This window comes from Rhinoderma darwinii, chromosome 3 (assembly GCF_050947455.1).
Source record: "Rhinoderma darwinii isolate aRhiDar2 chromosome 3, aRhiDar2.hap1, whole genome shotgun sequence".
In the NCBI taxonomy this organism is placed as follows: domain Eukaryota; kingdom Metazoa; phylum Chordata; class Amphibia; order Anura; family Rhinodermatidae; genus Rhinoderma; species Rhinoderma darwinii.
This window is the reverse complement of record NC_134689.1, coordinates 299,616,531-299,635,906: the sequence shown is the minus strand read 5'-3', so window position 1 is coordinate 299,635,906 and position 19,376 is coordinate 299,616,531. Positions and strand designations below refer to the sequence as shown.

The following is a 19,376-nucleotide window of genomic DNA, read 5'->3' as shown; positions in this document are numbered from 1 at the left end:
CCGTCTGCTGCCGCTGGTCCAAGTCCGGAAGCCGCGACCGGAAGTAGTAATCTTACTGTCCGGCCGCGACTTCCGGTCCACAGGAAAATGGCGCGCATTTCAAATTGGACTGTGTGGGAGCGGCGCATGCGCAGTTCCCACACAGACGGCGTACACAGAAGTGGATGGGACGGGACCCGTTCGCAGTCCCTATGAGACTGTGGCTGCCGTATTCCATGTCTGTATGTGTCGTTAAGCGACACATACATAAATGGAAAAAAAAATGGCAGCCCCCATAGGGAAGAAAAAAAAGTGAAAAAATAGAAAAAAGTAACACAAATAAATAAAAACGTTTTTAATAAAACACTAACATTAAACTGACATGAAAATTTTTTTTGTGGTGACACTGTTCCTTTAAAAAGGCTCTGTCACCAGATTTTGCAACCCCTATCTGTTATTGCAGCAGATCGGCGCTGCTATGTAAATTACAGTAACGTTTTTATTTTTAAAAAACGAGCATTTTTGGCCAAGTTATAACCATTTTTGTATTTATGCAAATGAGGCTTGCAAAAGTACAACTGGGCGTGTTGAAAAGTAAAAGTACAACTGGGCGTGTATTATGTGCGTACATCGGGGCGTGTTTACTACTTTTACTAGCTGGGCGTTCTGACGAGAAGTATCATCCACTTCTCTTCAGAACGCCCAGCTTCTGGCAGATCACGCTGTGACGTCATTTCCCCAGGTCCTGCATCGTGTCAGACGAGCGAGGACACATCGGCACCAGAGGCTACAGATGATTCTGCAGCAGCATCAGCGTTTGCAGGTAAGTCAATGTAGCTACTTACCTGCAAACGCTGATGCTGCTGCAGAATCAACTGTAGCCTCTGGTGCCGATGTGTCCTCGCTCGTCTGACACGATGCAGGACCTGGGGAAGTGACGTCACAGCGTGATCTGCCAGAAGCTGGACGTTGTGAAGAGAAGTGGATGATACTTCTCGTCAGAACGCCCAGCTAGTAAAAGAAGTAAAAACGCCCCGATGTACGCACATAATACATGCCCAGTTGTACTTTTGCAAGCCTCATTTGCATAAATACAAAAATGGTCATAACTTGGCCAACAATGCTCGTTTTTTAAAAATAAAAACGTTACTGTAATCTACATAGCAGCGCCGATCTGCTGAAATAGCAGATAGGGGTTGCAAAATCTGGTGACAGAGCCTCTTTAAAGGGTGCAGGGGCATGATTAACTTGTAAAAGTATATAAATGGCCTGTACATTGGCTGGGAGCCCAGACAGCAAAGACAGGGCATGTCATTTGCGGCCCGGGCTCATTGAAAGCAATGTGTGCACTTCCCATGATTTGCGGCCGGCCAGCAGAGGACACTCCGCGGCCGTCCGTGCCGCAATAACGGGCCGTGCACACTGCTACAGTCTCATGCACAAGGCTTAACGCACAGTGAAAAACAGCCAGTTTCAGAACAATGAAGTTCTATGGGTGTATTCACGCGGCGATACAGTCATTGCACTGCCTGCGTCGTTCTGTTCAGAAGAGACAAGATCTGCATCGCTGGAGGAGAGAACGGAGCAGGAACAGGCGCTATCTACATGGGAAATGTGGTATTTTGAAGGCGGTGGAGGCAAAAAAAAACAAAACAAAAAAACACCCCGTCAAATGAAATTTACCTGTCTTTTTAAGGGAGGTGAAAAACTGATGGCAAATTGATTAAAAACTTAACTGTCCATATTTCAAGGACTTTTTGAATCAGTGTGCCTACAAATTTTAGTGGCCAGTTTTTTCACGTGAATATAGCCTTAGATAATTTCTCAGAAAACAAAAAAAAAAACAAAAATCAGCACCCAAGTAGGTTTAGAATTGTTGTCTTAATGTTGATCCAGTCTGATCACCACTTGGTAGCAGGAGGGAAAAATTTTCCTTTAGGGCAGGAACACACTAGGCGTAGACACTGCAGATTTTCTGCAACGGATTAGTTGCAGAAAATCCGCAGCGTGTTACACTAGCAGCAGTGTGGGTGAGATTTCAAACAAATCTGGTCCACACGGAGTGGAAAAAAGCAGCAGAAAAACTAACGCACATAAAGTGACCTGCGGTGCGGTTTCTTCAGCCGCAACATGTCAATTAATGCTGCGGAATCGCTGCTCTCGTGTTGCGTGTTCCCCGATTGAATTCAATGGGGGGGGGGGCTTAAACCTGCAACAAAAAGTGGTGTGTGTTGCGACAGAAAAAAGTTACTTACCCAGAGTTCCCTGCTTCTTCTCCAGTCTGGTCTCTTGGGATGACATGTCATCCCATGTGACCACTGCAGCCAGTCACAGGCTGCAGCGGTCACATTGTCTGCAACGTCATCCCAGGAGAACGGTTAATGCACAGAATAGGAGGGAGGGGACAAGTATTAATGTTTCTTTTCTGCACTACAATGTGGTGCAGATTTTCGGATGTGCAGCTTGACGCCCTGAACACTGTGTTCCTATCCTTACAGGGCAGATTGGTTCATACCTTATGGATTTCTTACTTTTATCTGGATCGAGAGCAGTAAAAACAAAAAGTTCTATAGTTTACCCATATCCATTCCCTTCAGCCACATATCCCATCCCTTAATTAAACTTGATTGACATATGTATTTTTTCAACTGTACTATGTAATTAATGGATGGCTCGGGTCTGCCGTAATGGCTAATGATGTAGCGCTCCCAGCCCGACATATTCCACAGTGTTGTACAGAGATGGACCCGCCAGTTAATTCAGGGGTCCCCAGTGGGGCACACAATTCAACACAGTGGCGCTTATTTCATGGGAAACCCTTTAAAAACACTGATAATTTTGAGTATGGGAGGAAACCAACACAAACATTGGGATAACCTAAAAACTCCTGGTCGAGTTCTGCAAGGCAAACTGCAAAATGGTTGCCTACAATAAAAGGAGGAACAGCTATGGAACAACAGAGGGACATTCATGAATACATTTACAATACAAAGTTTTATTATTTGGGCAGATATGTGCTTTAAGACATTGGCTACAACAGGACTTCCAGACTTGCCAGGAAAGTAACGCTGCCATATTAGTGCCACAACTATGATGTAGTCCTACACAAATACCATTAACGCTGCAATCTTTACATAAGTACGAACATTAGCATCACATTACTTAGAATATAAAGCAAAGTGTACTATACGGGCACACAGTCCTGGTAAGGACTAGCACTCCTGTGGGGTACTGGAGGATAGAATGGACAGTGTTTGCCCTGTCTGCAAGCTATTCTGCCTCATTATCATCTGAAGAACAAGCTTACAGCTTTCTAGGACACCAGATAATGTCACTATATGTTCTATGCCACTTCCCTGGCACCTACAAGGCTTGGAACAGTCCCAGCATTGGCTCAGAGCTGCAAACACTTTAACAAAACACTTGCAAAGTGTCAAAATCCTACAAAGCAAAGAACCTTGACAGGTCAGTAAACGTTCCCCATTTCAGACAGACGGGTGGGATTTCTCCACGCAGACATACCGCATCACAGATTAGCGAAATAAGGACACAGTATAGACTTAAAGTTTAAATTGAAGAGATTATAAACTGCAGCTTGGAACCAGAAAACAATAAAGCTTTTTCTTCCTCCTGGAAAGCGGAGCGTATTGTCACGTTACGCACAATTATTTCTACTGGTCGCATGACGCTTTCTAGATCTTACTGCAGTTAAAAAAAATGTATTTTCCCCATTAAACACTATTAACATTGTGTATTTTGTTACTGCAAAGTCATGAAAACGTTAAGTGATTGGACTTTAACAATAGGACTGTTCTTCAAGTGAAGAGTAGACTAACCTGAACAAACACGACATGCTCCAGGGATCTCCAATATGACCTAGAATTGCTAAAGAAGTGCAACGTTGCAGACAAGCGGCTACTGGAAGCTTTATGGCAGTAAAATGAATACACCCTATTAACTTTATGACACTCAGCCTTTTCATTACCAGTACATGCACCCAGTAGAGCTGTGAAATCCCAACACTTGCACGGTCCTAAAGTAGGGATACATTTATAAATGCACATATAATGGCCCACATTTACAAATGCGGTCTAATAAATAGACAACGTAAACATACAGGCAAAAAATACGTGCGAAAATTAGTGGTGCACCTTGAATGACCGGTTAGACATTTTGTCTTCATACTACTTATGAATTGGCTTATTTTACGCTAGAATTGTGTGTGTGTGTGTGTGTGTGTGTGTGTGTGTGTGTGTGTGTGTGGGGGGTGTGGGGGGGTGTTTAGCGCATCTTAAGCCATACCCCCTACAGGGGGTAGTGAGGTGCAATCAATATTGCATCAAAATTGTGCGCATTTTAAAAAAAAATTTAGACCCACAAATCAAAGTAAATCTGCCCCATTCTCTGCTTATCACATTCCATCAAACAACGGACTTCACAATGAGAAAACTAAAACCACAGAGTCTCGGTCACCACATTATAGGTGCCATATCTTGTACATAATGTGATCGGCGCTGTAATGTAGATTACAGCAGCGTTTTTTTATTTAGAAAAACGATCATTTTTGACGGAGTTATGACCTATATTAGCTTTATGCTAATGGTCAATGGTCAACTTGGGTGTGTTTTACTTTTTTTTTTTTTTTTTTCAACATTAAATTTTTTATTGATTTTAAACATAGAAAACATTTTTGTACAGAAGCAAATAAATTATATCATCAAGAAGATGTTCACCAAACAGAGTAATATTATCCTGTACAACTGAGGTAGGCAACCTGAAAACATTATCTCGTAAGGGAAGGTGGGGAGGAAAGGGAGGGATAGGGAAACAGGGAAGGCTTTCTCAGAACATTCTCATATCCTTTATTGTGTTCCACCATTATTATTAACCCCTTCTCCTCTTATTGCTTTGTAACCCACGTGTGAGTCCCCATTTTACCTTCGTCTATCCTAACCTGGGAACATGTCAGTCCACCTTTGCCACTGAGCTTCGAATCTATTCATTCTATTCTGACGGAGTGCAAATAATCTTTCATATACACAATGGGATGAGACTTCTTCTATAATTTCCCTCAAAGACGGGACCGAGACGGACTTCCAGTTTCTGGCCACCAATAGTTTAACCGACAGACAAATATGGCAAAACAAGGCTCTATCTTCCGGTGAAATTATTCCCATATTTAGAGACAGAAGGGCTAGATCTGCATTTGGTGTCACTTGAACCTCCAACAGTCTGGAGGCCAGATTGAACACTGAAACCCACACCGAAGCGATAATGGGACATTCCCAAAATATATGATGTAGGGTCCCCAGCCCTCCACACCCCCTCCAGCACTCCGCGTTAGCCCCTGGATATATCTTGGAGATCTGAAGGTGTGTTTTACTTTTTGACCAAGTGGGCGTTGTGGAGAGAAGTGTATGACGCGGACCAATCAGCATCATACATTTCTCCCCATTCATTTACACAGCATATTAACGTTACTCAAGTGTTCCGACAGTGAATATACATTACCTCCAGCCAGAACGTGATGTGTATTCAGAATTCTAACACTTCTGTAGCGTCTGATATTTACAGCACATCAAGCATAATCTCGTTTTAAATGACAGGTTACATCGTAATCTCGCGGGATTACGCTTGCCTTGCTGTAAATATCACACAGACGCTACAGAAGTGTCAGGATTGTGAATACACATCACGTCCTGGCTGGAGGTAATGTATATTCACTGTCAGGACACTTTGAGTAATGCTAATGTGTAAGTGACTGCAGATAGTGATCTAGCTAGATCACCATGTGCTGTGTAAGTGAATGGAGAGAAGCGTATGACGTAGATTGGTCAGCGTCATACACTTCTCTCAACGCCCACTTGGCCAAAAAGTAAAAAAACACGCTGTTATCCATTGAGAAACTCATTAGCATAAAGCTAATACAGGTCATAACTGTCAAAAATTATCGTTTTTCTAAATAAAATACACTGCTGTAATCTACATTACAGCGCCGATCACATCATGTACAATATAGGGCACTTATAATGTGGTGACAGAGCCTCTTTAAATCAAACTGCAAAAGTCAGGAGCAGAAGTCTGCCGCAGTCACAGTTCCAAACTAGAGAGAAATTCAGGCTTTTAATGGACTGCCAAATAGATGCCGCTCGCATATTGAGTCCTGGTTAAAAACACCTGTATAGTCAGACGTAAAATCAATAGCCATCCGTGAGAAAAAGCAAAACTACAAGAAATCCAGTACTACTCTAAAGTAACACACTGAAATCAACTCCCATATCACGAAACCACACAAACTCAAGATTATTCAGTGTGAGCCATAATACCCTCTCGTAATACTAGGATAGGTTTCACAGCTCTGAAAAAAAAAGGGAAGTGTAGAAGTGTGTGTTGCATAGATGCATTAAAGGGAACCTGTCACCAGCATTTCATAGTAGTGGGTAAAAAATTATTTCTATGTAAACCTATAATGGCCTTTAGTCGGCTCTGTGGCTTTAGTATTCACTTCTTTAGTGTTCCCACACCGTATGCTAAGGCGCATAAAAGGGTAATATCTTCATTCAAGTCTTTGAGTTTGCCCCGCCTCCTTACTTTTGATTGACAGCTCCTTGCCTTTCCCCAGCACACAAAATCCTGAGCTTGTGAATGGATGTCCTCTTCTGGTGTGTGCGCACAAACGTACACCGTATTATTACAATAACAGGCGTGAAATGTTTGCAGGCCGTTATTTACAGTCGGAGGAAAAAAGTTAAGGAGAGGGGATAATGGCAATGAACGTTTCGTAGCACTGGCCAGTGAGGGATAAGTTCAATAGGTGAAATGCTGGTGACCGGTTCATAATTCCGGAGCGGTGTTTAAAGCCCAAACAAATACTTTATGAAGGCCTCCAATGTGGCCTGAGAAATGAGAGCTACACTTCATGTTTAGCCAGGGCCAGGACTGAGCATTGCATGGGGTGAAACTGGCAGCAATATCAGCACGTAACACAAAATGTACACTACTTCTGTCTTCAGCCTAAAGGTTTTCTATTTCTAACAATCTACTCTTGTTCTTGCAAATTTATATACAAATCAGACTGCAAAACCAGCAGCACAAACCAGGTAAGTGTATGTGCCCATGCCCTAGCACCTAGGTTCTTAACCTGTGGGGCCTGTACACCAGGGAATACAAGCTATGTCTGAGGGGTACCCACCCTATGTGCTTTGATTTGAATTGGCAGAGCACAGTGTGTGATCATAAACTTGGTGGTACTGCAAAGTAAATTATTTGAGTAGGGGGTTTTGGCACAGGAATACTGTGCTTCCCTATAATAACCAGTCACATGGAAACACTTGAAGTTCTGGTGCTGTCCAATCCTCTTCGAAGATGAAGATACTCCGAATGCCAGAGGCAGTAGTGAGAGGCACCATTTTTGTCCATTTCTTGGTGAAGGAGGGAGAGAAAACAGAACCCATTAGCAATAGCACATGTGGTCTCTGAATGCTCTGCCCAGTTAGAGAGGAACCTGTTGGGCATCAAAAGGTCTATACAATCTTGCAGGAGCCACACTTGAGGATCAGCACTTGGGGGCCAAATGTTAACAGCATTAGAGCTCTACATGTGTACGTAAGCAATGGGCACTAAAAAAAACCTCATAAATGTGCTCATCTGTGATTCCAAAGTGGCAGTACACGTTACAGCTTAGGTTCTCAATCTGTGGTACATGCCATGTCTCTAGTGGGCACTTAGACCTTAATAAGAAACAAAGTGTATTATCTTAGCCTTGGAGGTACTTTGTTTCTAAACAAAGTACCCCCTAACTCAAATGCATCAGAGAAACCCTGCGCCATGGTACAAGGGTGAACATCCAGACTACAGTCTAGAAAGTTCCTGAAAAATGAAGATGGCTTCTAGTGATCTACAAGGATTGTTTTCATGAATCAAAACACAGGCCTTGCCCCACCCACCTTGAGTTACTACTATAGCTATTTGGGTTTTACCCTTAAATTATATCCAAAGTTAAAACCAGAACCTGTGGTTAGAGAACTGCGGCCAAAATCCGCTCATCCCCACAGCACGTGGGTGGTAACAGACGTGTTCTTCACATAAATAAGAAAGGGCAGCCGCTTTGGATTTTTATTTAAAGGTGGAATAAAGAAACCACAAGTCAGAACTTCCTGATTTTAGCACACTATTTTTATCTCTAAAGTTAGTGGTCCACAACCTGTAGCTCTGCTATGGCAGGCTGGGCATTATGGGAGTTGTTGTTTCACAGCTGAAGAGACAGAGTGCAGACCAGATAATCTGTTACAATTTAAGGAGAAACAAATGCGTGCAGTACTGGCTCCAAGGGTTCTGAGGAGGGGCAGCGTAGGATGTAATGTAGTGTGGGGACCCCAAGCACAGAATTACACTAATGACTCGCGTCTGTCTTTTCCCAGCAGAATACATCATGTGAATGCAGCTGATCTGCATGGCCTCCTGCTGTGCCTGGGACAATGAACATGAGGGATCACCAGGCGCGTGCAGCCTTTTAGTTCCTCAGGCCAAGCTGATGCAAGGAGTGGGTTTAACCCACCACAGGTGGTCTTAGCAGCGGTTTACAAAAAGACTGCAACAACATGGATGTGGTCTTTACAAGATCTGCTGACCAACACCATAGATGTAACAGCACTCTTAGGCCGGATTCACACGAACGTGAGCGTTTTGCGCGCCCAAAAAACGCTGCGTTTTGCGCGCGTGGCAGCAGCGATAGCTCCGTGTGCCATGTTCATATGGATGCACGGCTGCGTGCTTTTCACGCAGCCGCCATCATTATGACACTCAGTTTGGATGTTTGTAAACAAAAAAGCACGTTTACATTCATTCTTTTACTGGTGTTGCGCGAATAACGCGTGTCTCACGGAAGTGGTTCCGTGTGGTGCACATGATTTTCACGCACCCATTGACTTCAATGTGTGCGTGATGCGTGAAAAACGCTCAAATATAGAACATGTCGTGAGTTTTATGCAGCGGACTCACCCTGCGCAAAAAAATCAGACAGTCTGCACTACCCCATAGACTTGGATAGGTTCGTGCGAACCGCGTGAAAACCACACGGGCTGTACGGACGTAAATCATGTTTGTGTGAATCCGCCCTTAGGGTATGCTCACACGGCTTATTTTCGGGCCAAAAAATAAATAAATGGGAAGCAGAATGCCTCCAAACATCTGCCCATTAAGTTTAATGGAAAAAAACGGCATTCGGTTCCGACGGGCCATTTCTTTACGTGGCCATTTTTAAAGACTGCCGCGTAAAAAGACGCCCTGTAAAAAGTGCATGTCACTTCTTGAGCAGTTTCATTGACTATAGAAAAAGTCTAAAAATCTAAGTCTAAAAATCAGCTCCCTATTTTCAGACGTTTTTTTTTTAGTAAGCGTGTGAACATACCCTTAAGAGTAAGCACAAGGGTTGCAATTAAAAGAAACATTCCAGGATAACAGCAACAGTTTTTCCTGGAGTGTTAAGGACCTATTAGGGCCTGTTCACATCAGCGTTGGCTTTCCGCAGTCGACTGCGCTATTGATTCCATCGGAAAAACGGAAATATGCCGGAATGGTGACGAACGGAAACCATTAGCAATGTTTCCATCACCATGGATATCTATGGCGACAAACCGAAGCGGTGGTCAGTTTGACTTTCCGTTGCGGGGTTCACCCGGCAGAAACCTCTGACGGAACACCAACGCTGATGTGAATAGGCCCTTACACCGGCCGATAAACGAGACCTTGTTGATCGGCGCTCATTTGCTCCGGTCACAAGGAGCTATGGACGAGCAGTCGTTCGTTACTCCGATCGCTCCTCCCCATACATTATCATCATGTCGGCAGCGCGTCTTCCGGTTTACACAGGGAGATGTGCTACCGACAACGATAATATTTTACTTTTTTAAAACTATACGATCAGCAGATGATCGAGTGGAGTAGTTTCTGAATTATAACAGGTAAGAAGTCATGATTCCTTGAAGTATACCAAAGAAAAAAAACACACTAGCGTATGGCAAATAACACGGCTATCCAAGTTGCTCCCCCCCCCCCCAGGTTCACGGTTGTTAGCACAGAGCCAATCAACTAAGGTCCTCCTACACAGCCCGTCATGGGCGGTGTAAACGAGCGCCGATCAACTAGACAGCTCGTTGAGCGGCGCTAGTTCGCTCCCTTCACAAGGAGCTAGTATGGGGATAAGCGCTCGTTACTCCGATCACTCATCCCCATACATTTGTATCATGTCGGCAGCGCGTCTCCTTGTTTACAGGGAGAGGTGCTGCCGATAACGATATTTTTCACTTTTAAGGCAATACGATCAGCAGATGAACAAGCGTTTTCCCATTCATCGGTTGATCATTGCCCTGTTAACAGGTCTATCGTCAACGAGCGTTCTGCATTGGTTTTTACTTTTGACCAAGTGGGTGTTGTAAAGAAGTGTATGACGCTGACCAATCAGTGACTAATTAGCGTCATACACTTCTCATTGTTCCAGCTTCTTTCACTGCACAATCACACTGTGCTGTGGATCATGCTGGGCTGGAACAATGAGAAGTGTATGATGCTGATTGGTCAGCGTCATACACTTCTTTACAACACCCACTTAGTCAAAAGTAAAAACACACCCAGTTGGTCTTTAAGAAACTAAGGCTGGGTTCACACGAGCACATTAACGTCCGTAATGGACGGACGTATTTCGGCCGGAAGTCCCGGACCGAACTCAGTGCAGGGAGCCGGGCTCCTAGCATCATAGTTATGTACGATGCTAGGAGTCCCTGCCTCTCTGCAGGACAACTGTCCCGTACTGTAATCATGTTTTCAGTACGGGACAGTAGTTCCACGGAGAGGCAGGGACTCCTAGCATCGTACATAACTATGATGCTAGGAGCAGCATCGGCGTTTGCAGGTAAGTCGATGTAGCTACTTACCTGCAAACGCTGATGCTGCTGCAGAATCAACTGTAGCCTCTGGTGCCGATGTGTCCTCGCTCGTCTGACACGATGCAGGACCTGGGGAAGTGACGTCACAGCGTGATCTGCCAGAAGCTGGGCGTTCTGAAGAGAAGTGGATGATACTTCTCGTCAGAACGCCCAGCTAGTAAAAGAAGTAAACACGCCCCGATGTACGCACATAATACACGCCCACTTGGACTTTTGCAAGCCTCATTTGCATAAATGCAAAAATGGTCATAACTTGGCCAAAAATGCTCGTTTTTGAAAAATAAAAACGTTACTGTAATCTACATTGCAGCGCCGATCTGCTGCAATAGCAGATAGGGGTTGCAAAATCTGGTGACAGAGCCTCTTTAACCCCTTAAGGACGCAGCCTAGTTTGGGCCTTAAGGCTCAGAGCCCATTTTTCAAATCTGACATATTTCACTTTATGTGGGAATAACGTCGGAATGCTTAAACCTATCCAAGCGATTCTGAGATTGTTTTCTCGTGACACTTTGGGCTTCATGTTCGTGGTAAAATTTGGTCGATATATTCAGTCTTTATTTGTGAAAAATTGCAAAATTTAGAGAAAATTTACAAAAAATAGCATTTTTCAGAATTTAAATGCATCTGCTTGAAAAACAGACGGTTATACCACCCAAAATAGTTACTAGTTCACATTTCCCATATGTCTACTTTTGATTGGCATCGTTTTTTGAACATTCTTTTATTTTTCTTGGACGTTACAAGGCTTAGAACATAAACAGCAATTTCTCATATTCTTAAGAAAATTTCAAAAGCCTTTTTTTGAAGGTGCCAGTTCAGTTCTGAAGTGGATTTGAGGGGACTATGTGTTAGAAACCCCCATAAAACACCCCATTTTAAAAACTAGACCCCTCAAAGTATTCAAAACAGCATATAGAAAGTTTTTTAACCCTTCAGGCATTTCACAGGAATTAAAGCAAAGTGGAAATTAAATTTGCAAATTTCATTTTTTCTGCTGAATTTCAATTTTATTCAATTTTTTTTTAGTAACAGAGAAGGTTTTACCAGAGAAACACTACTAAATATGTATTGTCCAGATTCTGCAGTTTTTAGAAATGTCCCACATGTGGCCCTACTGCGCTCGTGGACTAAAACACAAGCCCTAGAAGCAAAGAAGCACCTAGTGCATTTTGAGGCCTCTTTTTTATTAGAATATATTTTAGGCAGCATGCCAGGTTTGAAGAGGCGTTGAGGTATCAAAACAATGGAAACCCACCAGAAGTGACCCCATTTTGGAAATTACACCTCTCAAGGAATTCATTTATGGTTTTTGTTATCATTTTGACCGCACAGTTTTTTCACAGCACCTATTTGAATTGGGCTGTGAAATGAAAAAAATGATACTTTTTCCAATAAAATGTCATTTTTGATCAAATTTTCTTATTTTCACAGGGAACAACATACCCCATTTTGTTGCCCAATTTGTCCTTAGTGCGGCAATACCCCATTTGTGGTGATAAACTGCCCTTTGGGCCCATGGGAGGGCTCAGAAGGAAAGGACCACCATTTGGCCTACTGGAGCTTTTCTGGTGCTAAGTCATGTGTGCAGAAGCCCCTGAGGTACCAGTACAGTTGAAACCCCCGAGAAGTGACCCCATTTTAAAAACTACACCCCTTAAGACATTCATCTAGAGGTGTAGTGAGCATTTTGACCCCACAGGTACTGTGTAAAAGATAATGCGCAGCAGATGGTGCAGTGTGAGATTTGCAATTTTAGATATGTATATGCCATTTCAGTGTCCAATATAGTGTGCCCAGCATGCGCCACCGGAGATATACACCCCTTAAATTGTAATGTGGGTTCTCCTGGGTACGACAATACCCTACATGTGGCTGTTATCAGCTGCCTGGGCATACGGCAGGGCTCAGAAGGGAAAGATGAGGGGGGTAAGCTGTGCGGAGTGCATCAGGGTAAATTGAAAATCAAGGGATGTATGATACATTTTAAAACAATCTTTTATACAGAGCCCTGGTTTTTCGGGACACGTGTCACATTGGTATATTGTGTTCTTCCTTATCCCCCTCTTATAGCAGACTCTGCACCTCTTTTGACTCTTTCCCTTTCCACCGGTTTGGGGACCTTCTCCTGGAAAGTGTTGCCCTGGTACGATGCGCCCCCCCTTCCTGGACCCTAAAGATTAGATCTTGAAATTCCAGGAAAGTTCCCCTCTGGCCTGCACATCGACGTAGCACATACGCATTGTACAAAGCCATCTGTATGATGTGCCCGGCCAGCTTCTTATACCTCACCGCATGGCGCTGTAGGGCTTCAGGACTTGATTTGACAAGTCCATCCCTCCCATGTACCTATTGTAGTCCAGGATGCAGTCTGGTTTGGGGGTGGCCTTTCCTTCATATATCCTAAATCTGTAGGTATACCCTGATGCACTCTCGCAGCTTATACATCTTCACGCCATACCTTGCCCTCTTACCTGGCAGGTACTGGCGGAATTGAACCCTCCCTTTAAAATGTACCAGGGACTCATCAATAGAAAAACACTTCTCGGGGGTGTATGCTTGGGAAAACCGGGCACTGGAACGGTCTAATAGGGGTCTCCGTTTATACAAACGGTCAAAACTGGGGTCATCTCGGAGTGGGCACGGCTCATTATCAGTATAATGTAAGAAGCAAAGTATTGCCTCATTTATTTATTTTTTTAGGTTCCAGTTCATTTCTGAAGTTGCTTTGAGGGGCCCATATATTAGAAACCCCTATCAAACACCCCATTTTAGAAACTAGACCCCTCAAAGTATTCACAACAGCATTTAGAAAGTTTATGAACCCTTTAGGTGTTTCACAGAAATTTAGAGCAAAGTAGAGGTGACATTTACTCTTTTTATACCATTTTTTTTATAACACAAAAGGATTTATCAGAGAAACGCAACTCTTTACTTCTTGCCCAGATTCTGCAGTTTAGAGAAATATCCCACATGTGGCCCTCGGGCGGTAATGGACTGAAGCACCGGCCTCCGAAGCAAAGGAGCACCTAGCGGATTTTGAGCCCTCTTTTTTATTAGGCACCATGTCCGGTTTGAAGAGGTCTTGTGGTGCCAAAACATTGGAAACCCCCCAAAAGTGACCCCAATTTGGAAACTAGACCCCTTGAGGAATCCATTGTAGTTTTCATGGGGTGCATGCGGCTTTTTGATCAGTTTTTATTCCATTTTTAGGTGGCGTGGTGACTAAAAAACAGCAATTCTACTATTGTTTTTGTATACTTTTTTTTTTACAGCGTTCACCGTGCGCTATAAATGATATATTAACTTTATTCGGCGGGGCGATACGATCACGGCGATACCAGATGTTTATAGTTTTTTTTTATGTCTTATGGCGTTTGCACAATAAAATACGTTTTGTAAACAATCATTCACTTTTTGTGTTACCTTATTCTAAGAGCCATAACGTTTTTATTTTTCAATCAATAAAGCCGTGCGAGGACTTATTTTTTGCGTAACGAACTGTATTTTCCATCAGTACCATTTTTAGGTACATGCGACTTTTTGATCTCTTTTTATTCCATTTTTTGGGAGGTGAAGTGACCAAACAATTGTGATTGTGGTACGGTTTATTAATTTTTTTTTTTACGGCGTTCACCGTGCGGGATAAATAACAAAATAATTTTGTAGTTCAGGCCGTTACGGACGCGGCGATACCAATTATGTATAGTTTATTTGTTTGTTTATATATTTTTATTAATAATAAAGGCCTGATAAGGGAAAAAGTGGGACTTTTACTTTTATTACTTTTAAAACTTTTATTTTCTTATTTTTACACATCTTTTTTTAACTTTTTTTTTACTTTATTACTTTGTCCCACTAGGGGACATGAGGGCAGGAGGCCCTGATCGCTATTCTAATACACTGCACTACATGCGTAGTGCAGTGTATTAGAACTGTCAGCTACTCACTGACAGCAAGCATAGTGGGTCCTGACGTTGTCAGGACCCACTAGGCTTCCGTCTATGGCATAGCCGGACGCCATTGTTTGGTGTCCGGTTGCCATAGTCACCATCGCCGGCCGCTATCGCGTAGCAGGCCGGCGATGGCAGCTTAACCCCTAAAAAGCCGCGATCTCTATAGAACGCGGCTTTTAAGGGGTTAATCAGCGGGGACACAGCGATCGGTCCCCGCTGTAGGAGCTGTGACAGCTGCTGAACAAGACAGCAGCGTCACAGCTCCTGTATGTGTCGGGAGGACGGCCGAAACGGCCGTTACTCCCGAGACGTACTATTACGGCATGGAGCGCGAACGATACAGCTGCCATGACGTAATAGTACGTCAAGGAGCGGGAAGGGGTTAAATGGTTGCCAGAATAAACAATAGAAAACACTGCCCAACAGAGGCATCTGTCACCCATAGTCTATTATAGGGTTGCACGATGCATCGAAAACTTTATTTATTTATTTTGTTTCAATACCGTGCTCCCTCAAACGGTTCAATACCGTTAATTCATGTATTTCGATAGCAAGCTGTGCCGCTGCACAGCAAAAAAGATTGTAACAAATTAAAGTTGTTAGAGCGGTGCTGCGGCTGTGTGATACAGCCGATGCCCCACTCCTGACAAGTGTGAGCACGCAGTCAGCATGAGGCGATGCGGCCGGTGCTGCACTAATGATTGCCGGCACTGAAGACAGAACATGGTGGGCGCACTACAAAACACACCAATGTTCTGTCTTCAGTGACCGTGCCGCCGTTCATTAGTGCAGCGCCGGCCGTATCACCTTATGCTGACTGCATGCACACGTTTCTGGTCAGGAGCGGGGCAATGGCTGAGAACAGAGAAGATCAGAGAAACCTCTCATCTCCTCCGCTATTCCCTTGAATGCTGCGATCAAAGCTGACCACTGCATTCAAGGGGTAAACGAGAAGGGGGATGCCCTTTGGATCACATCACAGGGAATCTCTGTGACACGATCGAGGGACATACCATATATGGGCAGACAGCCCAAGGTCCATTGAAGGACCCCAGGTGTCTGACCAGATTTCCTGTTAGGACATACCGAAGTATGCACTAACAACTGCCTGTGTACTATAAGCACACAGGCTAATGTACTGGCATATAGATATATGCCAGTACATTAAAGTTTAAAAATAAAGAAGTAAAAAATAAAGTAATGTTAAAAAAAAAAAAAAAAAAAATTCTTATTTGTAATATATGATTATGATACAAATGTATATGATGTTGCCACGTAAAATATGAATATTTCGGTCAAAAGCTGGCCATGCACATTAAAAGAAAATGGACGCAAGTCCTACGCCTAGTTACAAAAAAAAACAAAAAAACACCTCAACACTGTATGCCTTAACAAGGGTCTTCCAGTCCCAAAATGTATGACCTATTCAAAAGTTTCCATCACTCCCATAGAGGCTGAATGGTGCGGAAGCCCGACCCACACCGATCGATCATTTACCACTTTAAAAACAGGGCAGTTTTCTTCCAGGAAGAAGAAAAAAAAAAGGTTGATCTAGTGTATAAGCAAAATTAAATGCACACATATAGCACACTTACTACTTGCACATAGGGTGTGACCACCTTTGGACTCCATTTCACAGCATATATAAAATTATAATCTGCATAAAATAGACTAATTTTGTAAATGAACTTATCTTGTACAGATCTCGAGTTGAAGCCAGAATATAATAAATCTGCATTGGCAATTCTACTGGTTGATGACAAACTTTCTTCTTCCAATGACAGACTACTTATTTGAGCTCCCCTTAGTGCAGTGGGACAACTTTTCCAAAATCAGAGCAGTGTATAGTGATTTGGTGCAAAAAAAATGACACTTTCTAGAATACAGATCACCAGAGCAAGCACTGTACAGACATGAACCAGCAAAGAATGATTGGAGATTTCAGGTCTGAAGGCAGGAGAATTGGGAATGCAGCTCCGGACTAGGATGCAACAAAATAAGTAATGCAACGTATTACAAAGTAACTGAACTATTTCTGCAAATAATTCCATAAACTGTAAAATAGGGCCTAAAAAGGTGGACATACACTATATGGATGAAAGTATTTTGACACCTACAGGAACTTTTAGAATGACATCCCATTCTTAATCCATTGGCATTAATATGGAGTTGGTCCCCACTTTGCAGCTAAATCAGCTTCCACTCGTCTAAGAAGGCTTTCTACAAGACTTGAGTGTCTGTGGGATTTTTTTGCCCATTCATCCAGAACAGCATTTGTGAGGTCAGCTAACGGGTGTTAGACTAGGGGGCCTGGCTCGCAATCGCCATTGTACTCCATCCTAAAGGTGCTCAACGGGGTGGGGGGGGGGGGTCAGGGCTCTGTGCGGGCCAGTCTAGTCCTTCCACACCAAACTCCTCCAACCATGGCTTTATGGACCTTGCTTTGTGCATTGGGGCACAGTCATGCTGGAATAGAAAAGGGCCTTCCCCAAACTGTTCCCATAAAGTTAGAAGCAAACCAATTGTCCAAAATGTCTTAGTATGCTGAAGCATTAAGATTCAGTCACTGGAACTAAGGGGCCTAGGCCAACCCTTGAAAGACAAACCCATAACTTTATCCCTCTACTAACATTACAGTTGGCATAATGCAGTCAGGCAGGTAACATTCCCCTGGCATTTGCCAAACCCAGACTCTTCAGTCAGACCGCCAGATAGAGAAGCGTGATTTGTCACTCCACAGAACATGTTTCCACTGCCCCAGAGTCCAGTGGCGGCGTGCTTTACACCAAGTCATCCGATGCTTGGCATTGAGCGTGGTGACATAAGGCTTGCATGCTGCTGCTCAGCCATGGAAACCCATGCCATAAGGCTCCCGGCGGAATGTTTGTGTGGATGCCAGAAGAAGTTTAGGCAGCTCTGTAGTATTGAGTCAGCAGAGCGTTGGTAACTTATGTACCATGAACCTCAGCACTCGGTGACCCCGCTCTTTGACACAAAGTAGCAGACCATGTAGAGTTAGAGTTGCTGTGGTTGGTATTATTGCAAAGTTGAAGTGTATAGCAGTCAGTCGATTGTGAAATTTCCTCCCTTCTAGATATTCCACAAACTGGCTTGTTGTAATCATGGAATCCTATTACAGTACCGCACTGTAATTAAGTGAGCTCTTTACAAACATTTGTAAGAGAATGGGTTGTTCTAAAGGCAGACTGTGTGGCTAGGTGCTGGATTTTATACACCTGTGGCAATGGGACTGCATAAAAACACCAGAATAAGAGGTGTCCCAATACTTTTGGCCATATAGTGCATCTTGTAAAGACACTTTAAAGAGCATTATTCCCGAACATTATAAGAAATGCTCCCCTGCGGGAACATTCCAGCAAACACGCGAACTCCACCCACTTGCCCTGCAGAACTGACAGCAAGTATAGGTTGTTTTACCATAGCCTATCAACATGCCATTTAAAGTCCAGCCTGCTGACCGTTCCTGCTGGGCAAGCATGGGAAGGGGTTGTTCCATTCTCTGAAGCACTGGATTTGATTTTTGCAAGAAAGCCACGATTAAAGGGAACATTACTGATAACGTTCTAGTGCCATTTTTTTGCAGCGAGTCAGATTTTCCCATTCTCATCTTCCCCTAGAGATGCAGCCTTCAAAGACTTGTTTACCGTCCCACAATAACTGTACAATAGGAGATGCTGAATTCCTTTTACATGAGTGCACTTGCTCTATACAAACACTACATGCAGCAATTCTCACGCAACACACACGTACCAGTGAGGAAGCTTCTTAGTTGCACATGATAAAACAATGCACTTAACTCCTAACAACAATGTCACTGGAGACGAAGGAGAACCAGTAATCTGTGCAGATGAATGTATTTTAGTTTCCTCTAGTTACCCACCTGCCCATGGTTAATAAAGCCATGTTTTTGGGATATCCGGTCAGCCACTGCAGGACCACTTGGTACATGGACTGCCCACGTGTTTGTATATACTTTATGTCCAGTCAAGTCTTGCAATTGTAATGACAGGGAAGTCCAGAAGAGAAAGAAAATAGTAGGCCGCAGATCCATGACAAAGCTTTATGCTCTTGGATAAATGCGATGTAATCTACGAATAAAAGCAGATCAGATCCCCGACTCCACACAACCTGCTTCCTCCACGCAGGAACTTAGTTGAGTCCTGGGGATCATGGGGTCCTAGAGCAAATTTTTAAGTGCTAGCAGAAAAGAAAAAAAAAAAAAAAAAAAAAAATCCTCCTTATGCAGCAGAAGGCTCTCTAGACCGGAAAGTGTCCATAGTTGGCCCTATAAAAAGAAAAAAAACAGAGTAAATATTTTTGCAAAGTATTACTGTGATAAATAGAAACAGACACACATACATACAAATTATATATATCTGTTCATCTACATAAATTCTAGCATTTTGTTATACTGTAAGCTCAGAGAAGCTCTGCAGCCTCAAAATATAAAGCAAAAATTAAACAGATGAGAACATTAACA

The 19,376-nt window shown here is 43.2% G+C and overlaps 1 protein-coding gene across 2 annotated transcripts in view; it reads right to left on the bottom strand.

Moving 5' to 3' along the window:
• Positions 1–19,376, bottom strand: part of FURIN (furin, paired basic amino acid cleaving enzyme) — a 203,634-nt gene that overhangs the window by 162,465 nt on the left and 21,793 nt on the right. For both annotated transcript variants that reach the window (XM_075858119.1, XM_075858120.1), the window contains exon 2: positions 18,777–19,181. In XM_075858119.1, coding sequence (XP_075714234.1) covers positions 18,777–18,947 — 171 coding nt within the window. In that variant the 5' untranslated portion in view covers positions 18,948–19,181. The remainder of the gene's footprint in view (positions 1–18,776; positions 19,182–19,376) is intronic.